The 20,854-nt window shown below is 48.4% G+C and overlaps 1 protein-coding gene across 1 annotated transcript in view; it reads right to left on the reverse strand.

The window, feature by feature from the left end:
* OTOG (otogelin) overlaps nucleotides 1-20,854 on the reverse strand; it is a 90,891-nt gene that overhangs the window by 2,068 nt on the left and 67,969 nt on the right. The window contains 15 exon segments of the mRNA XM_041730653.1: nucleotides 786-831; nucleotides 1,987-2,106; nucleotides 2,295-2,399; nucleotides 3,136-3,314; nucleotides 3,421-3,496; nucleotides 4,458-4,498; nucleotides 5,672-5,770; nucleotides 7,257-7,358; nucleotides 7,779-7,886; nucleotides 8,015-8,119; nucleotides 8,706-8,921; nucleotides 9,129-9,323; nucleotides 10,730-10,868; nucleotides 11,079-11,299; nucleotides 14,209-14,392. Of these exon segments, the coding sequence (XP_041586587.1) occupies nucleotides 786-831; nucleotides 1,987-2,106; nucleotides 2,295-2,399; nucleotides 3,136-3,314; nucleotides 3,421-3,496; nucleotides 4,458-4,498; nucleotides 5,672-5,770; nucleotides 7,257-7,358; nucleotides 7,779-7,886; nucleotides 8,015-8,119; nucleotides 8,706-8,921; nucleotides 9,129-9,323; nucleotides 10,730-10,868; nucleotides 11,079-11,299; nucleotides 14,209-14,392 (1,936 nt within the window).

The raw sequence follows: 20,854 nt of genomic DNA on the forward strand, positions 1-20,854 counted from the left end.
AGAGGCGGGGCTAACGGGGACCACAGGAAACAGGGTCCCCGGGGAACCTGGGGAGAGGGACACGGGTCGCAGGTCACATGGGAGCACGTGGAATATTCAGAGAACATGGGTTGTGGGTCAGAGATCAGCCGGTGAGGCACTGAGCCCAGCTTCCTTGTGGAATGTGAGGTGGATGTAAAAGGATCCCAAATGCTACATTTCTCTGAAGGGCAGTCTGAGGACCCGAGGGGGAGAGGAGGCATGTAGGCAACGGTCCTAAAGCTGACGGGAACGTGCATGCCTCTGTGTTTGGGGCTGCAGGCTCCAGAGGGCAGGTGTGAGGACAGACGCACAGCGCGCTCGCTCAGACTGAGGGATCCGGTGGGCCTGAATCCCACCCAGGAGGCACCTGCAAGACAGGGCTCCCGACCATAGGGAGGATTCACCTGGGGGGCTGGGGGGCTGGGGGGCTGCGGGTCTTGGCAGAGGCCGAAGGAGGCAGAGCAGCTGGTGAATCACTGACCTCCTGGACTCCATAGCCCAACGTCCTGTCTCCATCAAGAAGCAGATGCCTTTTGTTGGAATACGGACATGAGCATGGTCTCTGCCCACCTGCATCTCTGCCGGTGCCATGAGCCCCGTGGAGGGGCGGGGGTGTGATCCCTTCATCCAATAATCCCCAAAGGACCACCACTGGAGGTGCCAGGCCAGGAACCTGGCCCTCTTGAGCCTTGACGTGATACCCTGTCCCCCGAGCATAGAAGGGTGTCCCTCTTCACCCCTCGGCCTCCACCACGCTCACTCACATGTCCTGCAGCATCCTTCCAAGGAAGGGACCACTGAGCCCCCCACCTAGAGGGAGAGGAGGGGAGGTGAGTGGGAGAGCACATCCCAGGCCAGGAGCCAAGATCTGAGCAAGAGGCAGAAAGAGTGCAAAGAGGGACCCCTTTCCTCCCGTGACGCCCCAGGAGAGGAGCGCCAGGCGCTGCTGTCCATCAGGCCCTGGCCGGAGGGAGAAGGGGCCCCAGGGCTGGCCACAGGAGAGCCACAGGGGCTAACCTGACTGGTAAGGACCCTGGCACTGAGGCTGCCCGTGGCCCCAGTAAGACTGGAGGCTGGGTTAAGGTGGTACAGGGCCCCCCATCTTTCCCTGGCAGCTTCCCTCATGCCCCACCCTGCGCCCTCACTAGTGCTTCCTGCATGGAGGGTCAGGGAGGGAAGGGATGCAGGAGCTGGCCCATTTGGGTCAGTGGTCTGGGCTCTGTCCCACCTTGAAAATGGGGGCAATTATCCCTCATAGCCCTCCTCCTCCTTTATGAAATGGATAAAACAATGATAGTTCTTTGTGAATAAGTGTGTGTGTGTGTATTTGTGTGTGATTTTATGAGCATATACATGTGTGTATTGTATGTATGACTGGGAGCGTATCTATTTGTTTTCTAGGTAAGATCAGAAATCTTTGAATGTCCAAGGAACTTCCGTAATTCAACAAGCCAACTTTCCAGAAATCCTTTTCCTTGAGGTCTGCCCACAGTGACAGCTGCCCCTGCTGGTGCTGGATGGGTTAGTGGCAATGCCATTAGACCATCCCAGGACTGAACCGAGCATCTGTGCGGTGTGTGTGCCCTGGTGTGTGATGGTGTGTGGTACATGCTCTGGCAGGCTGAGGTGTTCACGTTTCCATGCAATGTGTGGTGTGTGTGAGTGATCGACTGCCTGTGTTGGTGTGCATGTGAGTGTGCTTAGAACACTTGAGGATGTATGTTTGTATGCATCTGTGTGCAGCCGCATGATGTGTGAGGCTGCAGGGTGTGATGTGGTCAGAGCAGGAATGCATGGCGAGATGAGGAGCTGGGGTGGCAGGGCAGGTGCAGATGCCAGGGAACCCCTCCTCCCTCACCTCTGTACACAGGACCCCCCTCCAGCCCCCCACACTCCCCCCACTAGTAAGACGGCCCATATCCCTGGCTCCAGGCCATGCCGTGGGGGCAGCAGGCTGGCACTGACCTTGGCACACTCGGTCTCGTTGAGCGGGGGGCAGCTGATGGGTGAGCGGACCAGCACGGCACCCAGGGGAGTGCTGCTGCAGTGATGGCGGGCACAGTCTGCGATCCAAGATGCCCCAGGCTGGAGGGCACAGAGGTGGGCAAGGGGGACTTGTGGCCAGAGGGCCTGAGGGGACTGATAGGGCCCAACTCCAAACACAAGGTGCAGCCCAGGACCTGGCAGGGCCTGGGACCCTGTCCGTGTCTCGCCCTGAGCCCTGGTGGCCTCCTGGCACACCTTTCCAGATGGGTAGCTAGGGGGCTGCCTACCAGGAACAGGGAGGTGGTGCCGTTGGGGAAAGTGAAGAGGCAGGACACGTTCCTGCAGGAGCCGCAGCAGGCTGCCAGGTCCCGTGGGTGCTCGTACTCCTGGTTCTGCAGGGCAGGGCAGGACGAGATGGGCCTCAGCCAGGTGCCCACCTCAACCCTCCTGGCTCTCCTGCTGTCTGAGGTTGCTGAGCCCAAAGCCCCGGAAGGCCCCCTGGGAAAGGGAGCTCCCAGCCTCTCGTCTCAGGCAGGAAGGTCACCCTGACGTCTACTTCAAGCCTCCTTCACAGCAATCCCTAGACTCAGCCCCAGTGGCCGAGGAGCACTGCCACCCCCTTCAGAGACAGCATTGCTGCTGATTAACGGTGCTCGTTCTGGTTCCAGATGGGCCTCAAGGTGAGTCCCAGTCCCTGTGGGAATTTGGACAAATGACTGGACCTCCCTAAACCTCAGTTTTCTCATGTGACAAATGGGAATTATTCTAATCCCACCCCGGTTGGCTTTTACTAGAAGCCGGTCGCTACCCTAGATGCGGGGCCTGCAGCAGTGCTCACCAGGGGTAGCAACCCAAACACACACACTAAAGCCACCCGGAGAGTGCCGGTCATCAGCAGGGCCTTCACAAACACCAGATACCAGCCCTCGCCAGGCCCACACTCCTGCTGTCCCCCCCGGCCTCTCCCAATGCAGCCTGAGCTCAGCACTTGCCACAGGCCTCTCTGAGGGGCCCCCACCCCTGCGCCTACTCTTCACTCCAGACTCATCTAGAAGGCTTGAGGCCCTGATTGCTGGAGCACCGGGGGTCACCCGGTCACCCGGGCCCCCTGCCCCTGCCCTGACCTACCGCCTCACAGCGGACGTCACACAGCACGGAGGTGGTGTTGATTTGGTAGAAGCTGGTCAGGGGGTCCAGCACGTCAGTGCAGCGGGAGGTGTGGCACACGCCGTCTGCAGAGAGCTCCACCACCGTCTGGCCCGGCAGCATGACCCCCAGCTCGCGGCTCAGGCACACGGGGGCCCTCACTGGATGGCCGGGCGGGATGGCAACAGTCACCCAGGGCCCGGCCTGCAGCCGTCCCGCCGGCTGGCTCTCACCGGCTCTACCCCACGGCTCCCCTTCCCCACTCACCACACTCGTATCTGGCGCAGCCACACACGTTCTCCACGCTGTGCAGGAACTCCTCGTCCAGCTGGGACTTCTCCCACTGAGCGGGGCAAGGGTGGTCAGCACCCCGGGGTGGGGAAGCCCAGCCCCGCCCGTGGGAGCAGCCTGCCACCCAGGCCCTTGTCTTCGTCAGTTGCCTCCCTGCGGTGGGTGGGGAGGGGGCTGGCAGGCCTGGGGGCTCTTGGGGCTCCCCAGCCAAGGGAGAAATTCCCAGCGTGGCTTCCCCACTGAGGACCCCACCCCAGCATCCTCTCCCACCTCAACGAGGGACCGTGGTGTGGCTTCCAGCCAAGAACCCTGCGTGGCTCATATCATTTCCCTTCCTCCTTCACCAGTTGAAGGGAGAAGAGGAGGGATGGGAGGGGGAGAAAAGGAGAGGAAATGTGTGCTCAGGGGTAGGGGGTGAGGAGAATATATATAATCCAGAAAATGGTGAAGAAAACTTTAAACATAACTTCATATTTCTTGAAGTGTTTTCCCTTCCTTCAGGGACTGTGCAGCCCGGTCACTAAAGGCATGGTCTCTGGGGTCTGATTTCCTGGGTTCTAATCCTGACTCTGATTTACTAGCTTCATGACCTTAACCTTAGGTTCCTTGTTTGTATAGCTGAGATCATCATGGAATCTCATTGGGCTGTCATGAGAATTAATTTGACAATATACGTAAAAGGCCTAGGAACGTTCCTGACAGTTAGCTCTCAGGAAACATCAGCTGCTGTTGTAGCATCACCACCATCAGCAACTTCCCCGTCCCCACTGCCACCATCATCCCCACCGCCACCATGCTTGTACTTGCTCACCACAATGCTGAAGCATAAGCACACCTACTTTATATATGAGGACACTGTGCTCAGAAAGCAGAGCTTAGGACAAGGACGCGGACTTGCAAACCAAGGCTCTTTGCACTACATGAAAGGAACAGGCCCTCCAGGGGATGGGATAGAGTGGAAAAGAAAGGGGGAGGCAGATCACAGAGATTGGGAAGAAGCAAGGTCTCCATACCAGGTGACACCGGGGCACCGGAATTGTGTCACAGTCACATTCTGAAAAACAGGAGTGGCCGGGACCCATGTCACCAGAGATGTCCAGGTGGAAGCCTCCCTGGGCCCTCATGAGGCTCACTCCTAAGCAGCCCCTCCTCTGGCCCAGTCAGGGTGGAGCCTCCCCGTGGGGGTAAGAAGCCCAAATCTCAGCCTCCCCTCCCAGCCTAGCCCGGCCTGTGGGCTGCAGCTCCCCTGGTAGGGCAGGTGGGCGGGGGCAGTGGTGGGTCCTCGTTCTAAGCTCCACTGCAGAGGCAGTGAGGCTAAACAGGCACAGAGGCCAACCACAGGGGCCCCTTTGCCATCCGGCCTTCATCCTGCCCCGCCCTCCTGAGAGCCCTTTCTGGAGCAGATGTGGGGCCTCTCCAGGAGTGAACATGGCAAGGGTGGACCTTCTGAGCATCATTCTTTCCCAAATATATATTCCCGTGGGTTTGGCTTTGCTGCTCCAAGCCTCCTGCCAGGGGTGGGCCCTGTTCGAAGCTGCAGGGGAGCCAGCTGCTGTGGTAGCACTAGCAGCCTGGAACACCCCTCTAGCTCAGGGCGAGGAGAGCGCAAGGTCAGAGAGGCTGGGAGACACCCTCCTGGGTCACACTCACTCATGCAGCAAATAGTTTTAAGCGCCTACTCTAGGCTGAGGTTTTTCTGTGCTCTGGGGACAAAGCAGTGAATAAAACAGACTAAAAAATCTCTGCCCTCTTGAAGTTGACATTGTAGGGCATGAAAAAGACAAGGGAAGTAAATGCAAAAGAGTTTCTCAACTCTTTTTAAATAACATTTTCATACAAAGCTCACTGGCGTTCATTATTGATCACTGAGGCTCCCAAAGGGGTGCGGGGTAAATTTTAACAAAGATCATGTTTACTAACAGACAGCTGCAATAAAGACCTTTTTTTTGTTTGTTTGTTTTCGATGGAAAAACCTTTTGGGAACAAAGAACTTGATTTTTTTCCTTCTTTCATCCTGGGGAGAAAAAAGTGTAAGAATGCTAAGCTCCTAGAGATCAGGTGCCAGGGGAGGAAGGCAATTTGGGTGGCTTTGACCTGATGATTCCGGAGGGCTAGAATGAATCCGAGCAGGTTGACCGTGTGGGCCCCATTCCTCCCCTGCCCCCTCTGCACAGGGGCCCTGGATCTTCTGCCTTTGGGCAGGGGCACCCCCCATCCAGGGACTTACCACAGGACTTATAGGGGCAGCAGCGGTCTGGGCTCCAGACCTCCACCAGAGCAGTGCCCGTGCCACACTGCACTTGGGGACAGCGGAAACTCTCACACACTGTCAGGGAGGGAGGCGAGACAGCTGCAGACACCTTGGAGCAGAAATCCCCAGAAACGCAATACTGGCCAAAGAGGGGGGGTTCCTCCCGGCTCCCCCTGGGTTCCCCATGATGTCCTTAGACACCCTCTCTAGGGCTGGGGTTCAGGGAAGAAGTCTGGGTCCCTGGAGCCTCCCCGTAGAACTACTTCTGGAAGCCTCAGTTCCACTCTGAGGAGGCATTAGCTATATGACAATGTGAGAACCTTAAAGTCACTCAGCTGGGCCTTTCCTCCCCCGGATTGTGTCACCCGGAAAGTAGTGGTCAGATGGGAGCCTGTGACAGGCACAAGCTCCATTGCCAGGAAGGTTTCCCTCTAGAGAACACTGCTCTTCCCACCGGGTGGCAACCCTCCAATCGTAGCCCATCCTGAGCCTGAGGCCACATGCTTCCCTTTTTCCTAGTCTTCAGGCCGTCCCTCTTAGTTTGGGGTTCCTCAGCCATTCTCATTTATTGAGAGAATGAGGCAAGGAGTGAGGGACCCTGGGCACAACTTTGTGGTGGGGAGGGGATGCACTGAAGGGACAGCGCAGAAGGTGAGGTTCTGAAAACTGTAAGACTTATCTGATTCACTAAAAATATATATACATATTGGCACGGGTTAAGGATTATCGATGGATGTTTCAAAAAAATGATGAGGTCGAGGGGGAGAAGGACCTTTGTAAGGTGTCAAAGTAATGGGTTATTTTCTGTTTGATGGAGGAAAAACGTAAATGTAAGATGGAGGCATCAGACAGTCACCGCCCTCATCCAGGGCGAGCGTTAGCGTGAGGTGAGGTACTGTAAAGCTTGTGTCTGTCGAGCCACACACTTGTACCTTGAATCTACCAACTCTTGGGATCTAACTTCTGGTTTACAGGAAGCACCAGGAATGGGGGAGCAAGGTAAGCAGTTCTAAGAGGAAGCAATGGATCAATCCAGAAGGTGGGGCCTTCTGCGGGACCACAGCCCAAACTCTGTAATTTTGTGTCATGTAGAAAAAGGCACCTATGCTAGGCTAAAAGATATTTAAGAGGCAAAATGTGTATGTGTGGTGCTGGGTTGGACAAACCAGGAAAATCCTGGGTGGGACAAGGGCACCTAAGTGGAAGGGACACCAGGGACATCTATGTGCCACCAGGTCCCTTTCACAATGTCTTCCCTCAGGATCTATGGGAGCTCAACGGGGAGCAACAGGGAGCCCCCAGGGAGTGAGCTCCGAAGCATGGTACAGCCTAAGCCATGACGGAGGCCTCACTGGAGGAGGCTGGGCCAGGCGGTGGGAGCTGGATGGTGTGGGGGTGCAGGCTGTGACATGGATGGCTTGGGGCTTCAGGAAGAGGTTCCCTGTCCCCTCCACGGGTGCTCTGCAGGGCCAGGGGGAGGCGTGGGTTGAGGCCATCCCAGCCCTCCTAGCACTGACTCACAGTCCTCATGCCCTGCTTCATGTCCAGCTTCTGCACTCACCGCACTGGTACAGAGGGCAGCAGAGCTCCGTGGTGTTCCTGTCCACGGTGAGCGCCTCTCCTTCCTGACACTCGGGGATCGGGTCTGGACAGTCGCCACAGGCTGAGGTGGGGGGAGAGGGGCCACAGCTGTCACAGGCAGCCCCCCTCACAGGGTCTTGGTACAGAGCAGGCTGCTGGGCTGGGGGGCGACCTAAAACCCAGCTGTGACAGGAGCTGGACTCAAATAGTCTTCTGTGGCTTCTTGGAGCTTGTCCTAAAGCAGTATCTAGATCCCTCTTGTCTACCTGAAGTCTTACACCGAACAAACACCAATTTCCTCCTGCTTAGTTGTGGAAGGGGTGAAGCCTGGGTTGCTTTCCTCTTCCTCCTTCACTTTGTTCTGAGGAATCTCACCCTTATCCTGTGCCTAGTCCCCCTGGAGACCCCTACCCTGTCCTCCCAGCTACCCAAGGCAAGGGCGAGGAAGGAGATGGCTGGGATCCAGCCGTGCACACCGACATCCGATGGCACGTCCCCTCACCGCAGAAGTAGGAGGTACAGCACGAATCCCCCAGGCGGCCCGCGATCAGGATCTGGTCCTGGCGGCAGCTGGGGACCAGCTCTGCCTCACACAGGTCTGGGTCACACTCTAGAGAAAAGACAGAGTCTAAGTGCTGGGGGCAGACCCTGTCTGGCCATGCCTGGGCCTCCACCCTGGCTCTGCCCCAGTCCCCAGGGCTCCCCCACCCCTGCATTCCCCGCCTCGGGACCTCTCACCACAGCTGTAGCTGGGGCAGCACGAGTCCTCCTGGAAGTGGGTGAGGAGTCGGTGGCCTGGGCGGCAGGTAGGGGCGAGGCCCTCACACAGAGTCTGGTTACACACTGGCCCAGGGGCCACGGGGCCTGTCACCTGGAGGCTGGGACTCCCCTCCCTCACCTCCAGTACTGCCCAGCACCTAGAAGCACTTGTCCTCATTTCTCCCTCCAGCGCCCCCAGGACCCATGTTCCTGGAAGGGTCCTTTGAGGGTCACACAGAAGGTCCAGGGCTCAACAGAAGAGCATTAATACTTAATATTCATCGAGATGGGGCATGTGCCAGCTGCTGTCCTGGATCAAGTATTAACTTCTAGATTCTTACAACAACCCAGAGAGTGGAGACTATGATCAGCCTGGTGCTATAGTAGAATCAACTAAGGCACAAAAGATATTAAAGGACCTGCTGAGGTTATGAGACTGCAAAGTGGTGGAGGAAGAGTCCTCAGCCTGTGCCTTGAAGCCATCCCCCACACAGATTCACGAGGGTGGCTCCAGCCCCCCGAAGAGGGGTTCTCCACTCTTTACAACATGCCCCCGCAAGACACTTTCATTTTCCCCAGCCTTGTCCTATCTGGCAGGGTCAGTAGGCAGACCTGGAGCCTCTTAGCCATCTTACAGCTGAGGTGGAGGGAAGTGAAGCGTGGGACTTACCACAAACGGACCCCAGGCAGCAGGGATCCTCAGTGGGCAGGAGCAGGGCCACCTCCCCGAAACGTGGGCAGGTCTGAGGAGGGCGGGGCCCCGGGCAGTCCAAGTCCACTGGGACGATGGTGTTAGGAGCCTGGCACAGGTGCTGACAGCATCCGCTCAGGGAGCTGTTCCAGGTCTCCCCCAGAGCCCGAGGCACCCCCGTGCTGTCTGTGCAGGCTGCGGCGGGGGACACAGCGGGGCACAAGGGACTGAGGCAAGTGGGGACACCCAGACTGTCCCAGACTTGACCCTCCCTAGGACACTGCCCATCCCCAAAGCAGACCTGGAGGGATGCAGATGGGTCCATGGGTAGCAGGTGGGATGAGGAGACCCGAGGGTGAGGTCAGCTTTGGAGGGCCCCACCCTGGAAGGGGAGGAACCCACCACACTTCTCCTCAGGGATGCAGAGCGCCGAGTGGCGCCGGTGCAAGATGGTGCCCTCAGAGCAGACGCAGCCCTCGCCCAGCACCTGGCACTGCTCTGGGTCCAGTGGGCCCAGCAGCCCATCCTGGCACGTCTCAGGGGGCTCACAGGCTGCCACACAGGCCTGGTATATGGAGTCGCTGGAGCACAGGAAGGCTGCAAGGGCACAGCAGGCACCAGACCTGGCTCAGACCCCAGGCAGAGTGAGGAGGGGTCTCAGCATCATCAGTGCCTCCACAGAGAGGGCAAAGCCGTTTGGCGTCACTGCCTCCCTTACCTAGATCAGGAGTCAGCAAAGTACAACCTGTGGCCAAATCTACCTTCCTACCTATTTTTGCAAATAAAGTGGGGTTTTTTTGTTTTTGCTTTTTTGCAAATAAAGTTTTATTGAAACAGCCACACCAATAGCCACACCTATTGTATCTGGCTGCTTTTGCACTCCAAGGGCAGAGTTGAGTAACAGAGACCATATAGCCTGAGAAGCCTCCGTTATTTACTATCTGGCCCTTTACAGGAAATATTTGCCAAGCCCTTGCTCTAGATCAGCGTTTTCAAATTTTCTTGACTGTAAAAAGTACATTTTACATTGTGGTCCAATACACACATGCATGTAGAACAGTGGTCCTCAAACCTCAACCCGTGGTCCTTACAGAAGAATCATTTGGAAGCTTTGAAATACCCTTGCCCAGGATCCTGCCCCAGAGCAACTGGACTGGAATCTCTTATTGTGAGGCCCAGCATTAATACTTTTTGAAGTTCCCTGGTGATTTTAAAGGATAATGGGGATTGGGAATTACAAATATGTATATATTTTTTACCTTTTCTTTTTGAGAATTACTGACCTATTGAAACAAATTTTTCACAAAACAATATTTAATTAATCATTCTGCAGTACAAGTACAGTACACACTAGCATTTCCTATTCTATTGCATATTTTAAATGTAGTGTTAATCCCCAAAGTTGATTTCATACCGATAGTTAGAAAAACACTACTCTAATAACTGTTTTTTCGTCTTTCAACTGTCATATTCTGGGCATAGTCTTCCTGTGAGCTGCTTCCAGCCTATCTGGATATGTCCACATTTATAAATCAAACTACTCTAGTCCACCCTTTGCAAACCTAAGGGGGTGGGTAAAGGGTGGATTTCACCTCTATTCTCAGGGAGGTGCTGAAAGAAGAGAAAGAGGACCAAGAATTAAGAGAAAGGAACTAACACTTCCTGGATGGTAACCATGTGGGGGGCCTACGTGAGGCACTCTGCACACATTACCTCATATCACCTTCAAAACGACCCTGGAGGGAGCTACTATTACTGTCCTCATTTTACAGATGAGGCAAGGGGATTCAGATAAATTAGATAATAAACAGATAATATTCATTTGACATATTAATATAAATGATAATAAAAATAAATTTATTCATTTGCTTATGGATTTGTTTATAAAATATTTCTCAAATTATTTGTATCAACGAACAAATGAATGGTTAACGGGGTAAGAGCAACAGAAGCAATGGAGGACACCCCCATCCTCCCCGCTCCCCCTCAGGCCCCTGACTCACGGCAGTAGTCAGAGCGCCGCCACTCGATGCACACGTGGAACTTGTGGCACATGGCCACGTACACCGTCAGAGCCACGCAGGGCTGCTGCACGTACTTGGTGTCCCGGATCCACAGCTCACAGAACGACTCTGGGGGCACCTGGGCATGTGTATCAGACAGCACCCCTTACCCTGATTCCCCACATCCCAGGGCCCAGTTCCCCCCAGCCCTGCCCAGGGGCAACAATGAGCTTCTGAAGACTTCCAATCTGGTCCCAAGTTCAACACCTTTGGGGAGCTGCCCTCTGCAGGTTGGTGCTGCTGTTCCCAGCCTAGGAGGCTCCCCCATGCTGGACCCAGTTGTACATACAAAGCGGTGGCAGGCGCTGAAGGTGCGGTTGGATACCATGCGGAGGCAGGGCGAGCAGTCAGCTGTGGCACAGCTGTCCGGGCGGAAGCGGGTCTGGCCCACTGAGGTCAGGGAGCTGGGCACCTGCCAGCTGTCCAGAAAGGGAGCAGGGTCCTGGGCCTCACCCACCACAGAACCATCCTTCAAGGTGAGGTCATTGGCTGCATCCCCATCACAGATACCTGGAAAGGGGCAGATGATCCCAATAGCCATAATGATCGCCACCATACCCAGGTCCCCAGGTGTTATTTTGCATATTTCTTACAACAGTTCTTTGAGGCTGGTATTACATTATCCTTGTTTTATAGTTGAGAGAAATGAAGCCCAGAGAAGCTAAGAAACCCCGCTGTGTACGAAGACGTCATCATTCTTCAGAGACACACAGCAACGTATTTAGGGATAGAGGGATACAAGGTCTCAAACATACTTTAAAATTGCTCAGAAAAATGCACATATAGGGACCCCTGGGCGGCTCAGTGGTTGAGTGTCTGCCTTTGGCTCAGGTCGTGATCCCGGGATCCTGGAGTCGAGTTTTGCATCGGGCTCCCCGTTGGGAGCCTGCTTCTCCCTCTGCCTATGTCTCTGCTTCTCTCTGTGTGTCTCTCATGAATAAATAAATAAAATCTTAAAAAAATTCATATAGGGGATCCCTGGGTGGCTCAGCGGTTTATAGCCTGCCTTTGGCCCAGGAAATGATCCTGGAATCCCAGGATCGAGTCCCACGTCGGGTTCCCTGCACGGAGCCTGCTTCTCCCTCTGCCTGTGTCTCTGCCTCTCTCTCTCTTGTGAATAAATAAATAAAAATCTTTTTAAAAATGCATATATATACATATATATATAAAATGCATAACAGAGAAGTGCATATATATATATAAATCACATGTACATATATATGCATACAACAGAAAATGTATATATGTATACATGCACAACAGAAAAGTGCATGTATATAAATCACGTGTATGTATGTCTACCTACGTGTGTATTTTATACATACCGAGGTAGGAAAAGCAAATGGGGCAAAATATGAACACTTGGTAAATCTGAGTAAAAAAGTACATGGGGGGATCCCTGGGTGGTGCAGCGGTTTGGCGCCTGCCTTTGGCCCAGGGCGCGATCCTGGAGACCCGGGATCGAATCCCACATTGGGCTCCCGGTGCATGGAGCCTGCTTCTCCCTCTCTCTGTGTGTGACTATCATAAATAAATAAAAATTTAAAAAAAAATACATGGGAGTTCTTTACACTATTTTTGACATTATGTGAAAATTAAAAGTTACTCTCCAAAAGTCTGCTTTAGCAGAGATTGCTAGCTAAATGTAACACCTGTTTCCTCTTCTTCCCAGGCAGTTGGCTAGCCTGTTTTTCCCAGGCTCTCCTGGGGCTGGGGGAGTGAGGGCAAGGGCCATCACTACCAGGCCCGGTCCATAAACGCTTCTTGATTCTTTTTCCTGCAGTGGAGTTGGAAGCTTGTGTTGAGGATGGCAGAGCCATGAGATGGAAGGAGTCTCCACATGGGAATTTACGGGTGCCAGAAATAAACCTCCGTTGTGTTGCAAGGCACTGAAATGAGGTGGGGCTGAAGTTTCTCTGTCACAGCTTCTAACATGACTTTAACTTCCAGCTTCATCTCTCATGCTCTAGGCTCCAAATACACACTTCCCTGCCCTTGACCTTCTTATGCTGCTCCCTCTGCCTAAAACGCTTTGTCAGAAGTCCTTCCTTCCACAGCCCCTCAGATGCGCCCCCCTCCATGACCTTCCCAGTTCTGGAGGACGGGTTTTGGTTTGCAGGGTTGTCTTGCTCTGAGTGCAAAGATTCATTTTCCTTTAGACTCATTTTTTTACTCTCTCTGTAGTCCCCCTAGTTGCCCAGTAGGGTGCCAGGGACTCTAACTGCTAGTTTAGATAAAATAGAGATAAATTAGCTGACTTCTGCTCTGACACCTCTAGCCACCAGTTTCATGAATATAAAGCATGATCTACTACAAAACCTTCAGATTTTATTGATGGTCCCAGTGGTTGCGTTTTTGGTCATGGCCTTGAGTCACCGAAGGGTGTCACAAGGTATCCTCGGAAGGATATTACTGCTGAGCACAGCACTCCTTGCCAGGCATAAAGAGTAGAAGGAAGAAATGGTGAGAAAAAGATGGTAGAGTAGTGGCAGTGCTGGGTGTGTGTGTGTGTGTGTGTGTGTGTGTGTGTGTGTGTGCATGTATGTGTGTGTATAAAGAGAGATTTTTGTAACAGTAAGTCAGTACAAATAGTTTCATAAAACAGATTTTTGCCTGTTTTGCCGACTATCTGTCCTGTGATGGTAAGTAAATGAAAGAATGAGCAGGGAGCAGACTTACACGTGTCAGTTCACGTGTAGAGGGCATTCTGCATACAGGAGTATGAGTGTCAATGACCAAAATGGTGCAGGTTTATGGAGGAAGGGCATTTGAGGGTGTGAGTGTGTGTGTGTGTGTGTGTGTGTGTGTGTGTGTGTGTGTGTCATGACATCTGTCTGTCATGGTTGCTCTGTGGGGGAGCAGCAGTCCACACTCAGACTCCCCTTGTACCCTTTCCTTATCCAAAGACATTCAGTCCTTTAGGGCATGCTCTGCAGTCATGCTGTGGTCTGAAGAGCTCTAGTTCTATGTGTTGTGGCAGTTCTGCTGTGTGAGCTTAGGCAAGCCACTTAACCTCTCTGAGCCCACTTTCTTCTATAGTTCAGTGGTCATCTCTTAGGGTTGTTGTGTGGATGACCTGCAATAAGTGAGATCAGAGTGTGGAAGTGCTTTGTGAAGTGCCCAGGCATATGCAGACAGGAAGGATTATCTGGTATTAGGAAACTATCAGGGAAGCTGACAGACAATCCCAGTTAAAGTGACAACTGGCGGAGGCCAGAGTCCTGCGCCATCTCCCTGCTGGCAGCTTCAGCCCCAGAACATACAACATTAAGTCTCTCTGCCCTGGCAGCTCTGCTGGTGCCACCTCTGGCCTGGCCCTCTGTCCCACCTTTCCCTGGCTTCACACAGGGGAGCCTGTGTCTGGGGGCCGACATGGGCCCAAAAAGCATCCCCTCTCCCCCAGCTGGGTCCCACCTCACCGCACAGGCCACGGCCCTGGGCCTCGCTGGTTTTGCTGGCCTCCAGGATCATGAGTCCTGAGCTGTGGAGCCACTGGATCTGGATGTGTGATGGTGTCCGGATCATGTACATGTGGCCTGTGTCCTCAATTCTGAATCCATGTCTGCTCACAGGAGGCCAGACAGGCTGTGAGTCCACAGTCACCTTGTGGGGGGAGGGTATTCAATGTGAGCACAGTTTGTCTGTCCATCTGTCTGTCTGTCCATCCATCCATTTATCCAACAAACAGTATCAAGCTATGTGACAGGCTCTGTTTCAGATACATGTGACTGAGACACTGTCCAAGGTGGCATCAAAGAATTCTGAAACCACGTTTATGAGCACAAAATGATGAAACATAAAATACAACAATGAGAGGCAGGCTATATCCCTGTGCCCAAGCAAACACACACTTTGAGACCTCCTAATCACTCTCTTCTTTCCTTAGTCTGCCCAGATCATTTCTTCTGGGAGATTTTTCCTATATCCTCCAGCCTCTGGCATGGGCACCCCTTCTCTGGGACCTCCTCATCTCTCTGCTGACATTAGGGTGGAATATGTTTGTCCCCTCATTGAGGCACCAGATGGACTCTGAATTTCATAAGGGCAGAGACTCTTACTGATCCACCTTTGAATCCCCAGCACCTGCCTTAGGGCCTGACATAAATTGGGGTCTCAATCAATGTTTGTTAAATATGCAATACACCCTAACTCTCTCAAACTCTTTAAATTCAAAGCTACAACCTCTGCTACATATTGACAAGGTTAAATTTATATGCACTATGGATTATTAGTTTTACTTTGTAGAAGTGGGAGATGAGAAGACTAGAATCTTAAAATATTTATAATGACTTTATACCTCCCTCTCCTACAAGAATCACTGTTTTATTAATTACTTTGTAAATTATCCAGGACAGGAACCTCTGTGTTGGAAAACTTTGACCTTGGGAAATCCCTGGTCTTTCAGCCTGAGCCTTCCTAGCTGTGCAGAGGGCGCTGGGGCTTCATGAACCTGGAATCATCTCTTAGCTCTGGGAATGAACACTCATCTCTGAAGCCCAGGGTTCTTCATCTGTGTTCACAGAACCCTATGTTCAAATAACGACAAAGGACAAATATTCAAAACTAAAGAGTAGGGCTTTAGCTTCTGACCAAGATGGAGTAATAAGGACTGGATATTCCCTCTTGCCTTAAAAAATCAAAAAACCTAACAAATTGGGCAGCCCCAGTGGCCCAGCAGTTTAGTGCCTGCCTTTGGCCCAGGGCGTGATCCTAGAGTCCCAGGATCGAGTCCCTTGTCGGACTCCCTGCATGGAGCCTGCTTCTCCCTCTGCCTGTGTCTCTGCCTCTCTCTCTCTCTCTCTCTCTCTGCCTCTCATTAATAAATAAATAAAATATTTTTTAAAACCTGACAAGTTACATGAAACAATATTTTTCAGACATTGAACAGTTGGCAGCATAAGAGAATGATCCCTGAGAAAGGGGAAACAAATGAGGAGAGCCTTATGATTGCCCAGTTATTGCTTAGAGGAAGTCTCTAGGCCATGGTGTAGAAAGGAAGAAGGAACCCAGGCAGAGCCTGGTGGGCTCCCTGAGTTTATGAACAAGAGTTGGGAGTTCATGGAGGTCATGATAGCTGGAGTTTGTAGAGCAAGATGCTAAAGGGAAGAGAGCTGGGGAGAGAAAAAAAAGAGGGAGGGAGAGAGGGAGGGAGGGAGGGAAGGGGGGGAGAGAGAGAGAGAGAGAGAGAGAGAGAGAATGCACATGCTCAGAAGTTCTGTAAACAATCCCTCTCTCACCCTATCCTGACCCTGTGTATGAATACTGACCAGTGTATGCAGGTGGGAAAGCTACTTGAGTCCAGGAAAACAATCACCTAAAAGGAACAGACAGGGGAGATCCCTGGGGGGTTCAGCGGTTGAGCACCTGCCTTTGGCCCAGGGCATGATCCTGGAGACCTGGGATCGAGTCCCACATCGGGCTCCCTGCAGGGAGCCTGCTTCTCCCTCTGCCTGTGTCTCCGACTCTTTCTGTCTCTCTCATGAATAAATAAAATCTTAAAAAAACAAACAAAACAAAACAAAAACAAAAAATAAATAAAAGAGCAGACAAATTCCCAGGACTTATGCCTGGCTGGGAATAGTTAGAAATACCACCAGTTATAGTGCAAATACATAGGGCATAGGGTAGGGTATGAGAAGGCTACTGCTTCAGTAGTGAGGAATCACTACTTAGAAGAAAAAATATAGAATAAAATCACTTAGGATAAAACTACATGGGCTCCACTCAACAAAGCAAGCCTCAGATGGATTGAATTGCTTCCAAGTAGTATAACTAGTACAAAACTGAAAAAGAAAAGGATATCCAGTATCCAACAAGGCAAAACCCAATGTCTGCAATCCAAAAAAAAATTATCAGTCACCCAAAGCAGCAGGAACGTACAGCCCATAATGAAGTGGGAAAAATCAGTTAGAATTGACCCAGAAATAAAAAATATGATACAATTAATAGTCAGGGGTATAAAAAGCAATCATTAAAACTATATTCAATATTTTCAAACAGTAATGGAAAACAAAAATTTTAGGGCAAGATGTGGAAGATACCAACAGACCCAAATCAAACTTCTAGAGATGAAAAGTACAATTAATATCTGAGATGAAAACTATACTGAATGGGATTAATAGATGATTACACACCATAGATGAAAATATGAATGGACTTAAAAATAGGGCAATAGAGGCTATCTAAAATAGAACACAGAAAGAAAAAAAGACCGAAAAAAGATGAATAAAGCATAAGTGATCTGTGGGACAACTTTAACTGGCCTAATATATGTGTAATTAGAGTCTCTGAAAGAGAAATGAATTACCAAGCATGTCTTAACCAAACTGCTTAAAAACAATGATAGAAGGAAAATTGTAAAAGCAGTAAAAAAAAAAAAAAAAGACAAAAGGTAGGGAAACAAAGATCAGAATGATAGATGATATCATTGTGGAAATAAACAAAGTGAAAGACAGTAGAAATTTATAGCAGCACTATACACAATAGTCAACAGGTGGAAATGGCCCAAATGGCCAGCAATAAATGCACAGATATATATATATATATATATATATATATATACAAACACACACACACAATGGAATATTATTCAGCCATAAAAAATGAAAAAAAACTGGTAGATGCTATAACATGGATGAACCTCAGAAACATGCCAAATGAAAGAAGCCAGACATAAAATTCACATATTGCAGACTCCATTTATATGAGATATCTAGAAATAAGCAAATCTATAGACAGAATGCATATTTGTAGTTGACAGGGCTAGGGAGATTAATGATTAATTTTATGTTAGGTCAATTTTATCTCAATTTAAAAAGAAAAGATAGTGGAGCAAAATCTTTAAAGTGATGAAAGAAAAATTAACATATAATTCTAAACTCAGTTAAAATATCTTTAAAAATGAAGGTGACATAAAAACTTTTTCAGGGGCACCTGCGTTAGTCAGTCCACTAAGTATCCAACTTCATTTTTGGTTCAGGTCATGATCTCAGGGTTGTAGGATCAAGCCACCACCACATGAGGCTTGGCACTCAGTGCAGAGTCTGCTTGAAATTCTTTTCCTCTCCCGCTCCCCCACCCTGCTCCTCTCTCTCTCACTCTTTCTCTCTCTCAAATAAATACATAAATAAAATCTTAAAAAAAAGCTTTTTCAGATACCAGCAGATTTGCACTATAAGAATGTTAATGGAAGTCCTTCAGACAGAAGAAAGTGATATCCAGATGGAAATCCAGATCTACACAAAGAAATAAAGGACACCAGAAATGATAAAGATGTGGATAATATAAACTTTTCTTAGTTTAAAAACCATGTTAGAAGATAATTGACTGCTTAAGGAAAAACCATAATGATGTACCGTGGAGTTTATAACAAATGTAGAAGTAAAATGTACAGATAATAATCCAACAGAGAAGATAAAATGCAATCATTAAAAATAACCCAGAATAAGGCAGAAAAAGAGGAAAGGGAGCAGAATGAAAAGCAGATGGGACAAATAGAAAACAAATGCCAACATTATGTTATATACAAATATAATCATATTGATGACCAAATTAAGTGTAAATGGTCCAAACATCTCCCAATTAAAAGGCAGAGACTGGCAGATTGGATAAGAGAAAAGGAAGACCCAACTATTCCTTCCCTACAAAATCCTGCTTTAAGTAAAAAGATACAAATAGGTTAAAAGAAAAGGGATGGAAAAAGATTTCTCTTAGATATATTCATTGGGTATACATGCTGTCACTAATCAAAATAAAACTGGAATCACTATTATAGATGAATCAGACAAAGCAGAATTCAGAACAAAGACTTTTACCAGGATAAAAACGCCATTTCACACTGATAAAGGAGTTAATTCAACAAGAGGGCATAACAATCCTAAATGTTATACATCAAATAACAATTTCAAAAATCTGAAAAAAAAACAATAAAACTCCAAAGAAAAATGGACAAATCAACAATTATACTCAGAAATTTCAACAACTTCTCTCTCAATGATTGATAGAACAAGTAGGAAATGAATATGAATTTAGAAAGCATGAACAACACTCTCAGTGAACTTGACCTGACATTCACAGAACACTCCACTCAACAAGAGAATACACATGTATAAGATAGAGTATATTCTGACACATAAAAGAAGTCTCACTAAATATAAAAGGATCAATGTTAGATAAAATATGTTCTCTGAACACAGTGAAATTAAATTAGAAATCAGTAACAGAAAGACAGCTGGAAAAATCACCAAATATTTGGAGACTAAAGAAAAACACTTGTAAATAACTCATGGGTCAAATAAAAATCCAAAGGAAAATTTTAAACTATTTTAAACTTAATGAAACTGAAAACACAGTGTATCAAAAGTTTTTAAGATGCTGCTAAATCAGTGCCTAAAGATAAATTAATAGCACTAGATGCTTATATTAGATAAAGCAGAAAGGTCTCAAATCAGTGACCTAATCTATCACCTTAATAAACTAGAAGAAGGAGAGTAAATTCAACCCAAAGGAATCAGAAGCAATAAAATAACAAAGATAAGGGGAAAAAATTGATAAAACAGAAAACAGAAAAAAAACAATTAAAACATTCTTTAAGGAAAAAAACATTTGATAAATCTCTAGCTAGACTGGTCAGGAAGAAGACAAGACACAAATTACTAATATTAGGAATGAGATAGAGTACATGAATACAGATCCTACAGACATTAAAAGGATAGCAAGAGTATATGATGAGTTTAATGGGTCACCAGCATGGCTCAGTTGGTTAAGCATCCAGCTCTTAATTTCAGCTCAGGTTGTGATCTCAGGGTCCTGGAATTGAGCCTCTTATTGAGCCCTGCATAGGGCTCCAGGCTCAGCAGGGAGTCTGCTTGAAGGTTTCTCTCTCTTTCTCTCTGTCCTTTCTCCACCTCTCTCTCAAATAAATAAATAAATCTTTAAAAAACGATCTCTAAATGGAACTACTATTCTTCATAAGCTATTTATTTTTTAAAAATTTGAAAATCTTTCCCTTTTTAAGTAAACCCAAAACTGTAATTTTGGGTGAAAAGTCTAAAGAAAAAGAACAATATGATTATTCTAGTAGATGCAGAAAAAAGTTCTGACAAAATTAACATCTTTCATAGTAATAAAAACTCTCAGCAAATTACAAATGGAAGAAACTTTCATCACCTGATAAAGGATATCTATAAAAACTTCCCGCTTTATAGTGAAAGACTGGATGCCCTCTCCCTAAGATCAAATACAAGACAAGGATATTGGCGCTCATTCCCTCAACATCATATTAGAGGCCCTAACCAGTGCAGTAGGTAAGAAAAATAAATAAAAAGAATACTCATTGGAAAGGAAGAAGCAAAGCTATCTCTATTTAGGAAAGACATAAACAACTATGCAGAAAAACTGGAAGAATTTACAAGAACTAATAAGTGAGTTTAGCAAGTTGTAAGATAAGAGGTCAATATGCAAAACTCATGTGTATACACAATCAGCTGAATGAAAAACCTAATGGCAATTTTTTTAAAAAATGCAAAAATAAATTGTATTTGTATACATTAGCAATATGAGATCGGAAAATGAAATAAAAAGAAAAGAATCATTTACAATAGGATCAGAAATATGAAATTTTTAGAGATAAATCTAACAAAACGTGTAAGATCTTACAATTAAAACTACAAAACATCAATAAAAAAATCAAAGAAGATTTAAATAAAAAGATATATCGTGTTCATGGCTTGGAAAGTTCACTAACGTTCAGGTTGTAATTCTCCCCCCAAATAATTATATATTTAATGTAATTCCAATCAAAATCCCAGCAAGGTTTTCTATAGAAATCAATAAGCTTATTTTAAATTTATATGGAAATATAGAAGAATTAAAATTGCCAACCTAATTTTGAAAAGGAAGTTAAAAGGCTCATACAACCTGATTTTAATAAAATTTTAATAAAAAGTAACAGTTATCAAGATCCTATGGCACTGGTGAAAAGACAGATATTAAAAGTCCAGAAGTAAACCCAAGCATTAATGGTCAGCTGATTTTTGACAAAAGTGCAAAGACAAGTCAATTGAG

Source organism: Vulpes lagopus, chromosome 15 (assembly GCF_018345385.1).
Source record: "Vulpes lagopus strain Blue_001 chromosome 15, ASM1834538v1, whole genome shotgun sequence".
NCBI classification, from domain to species: domain Eukaryota; kingdom Metazoa; phylum Chordata; class Mammalia; order Carnivora; family Canidae; genus Vulpes; species Vulpes lagopus.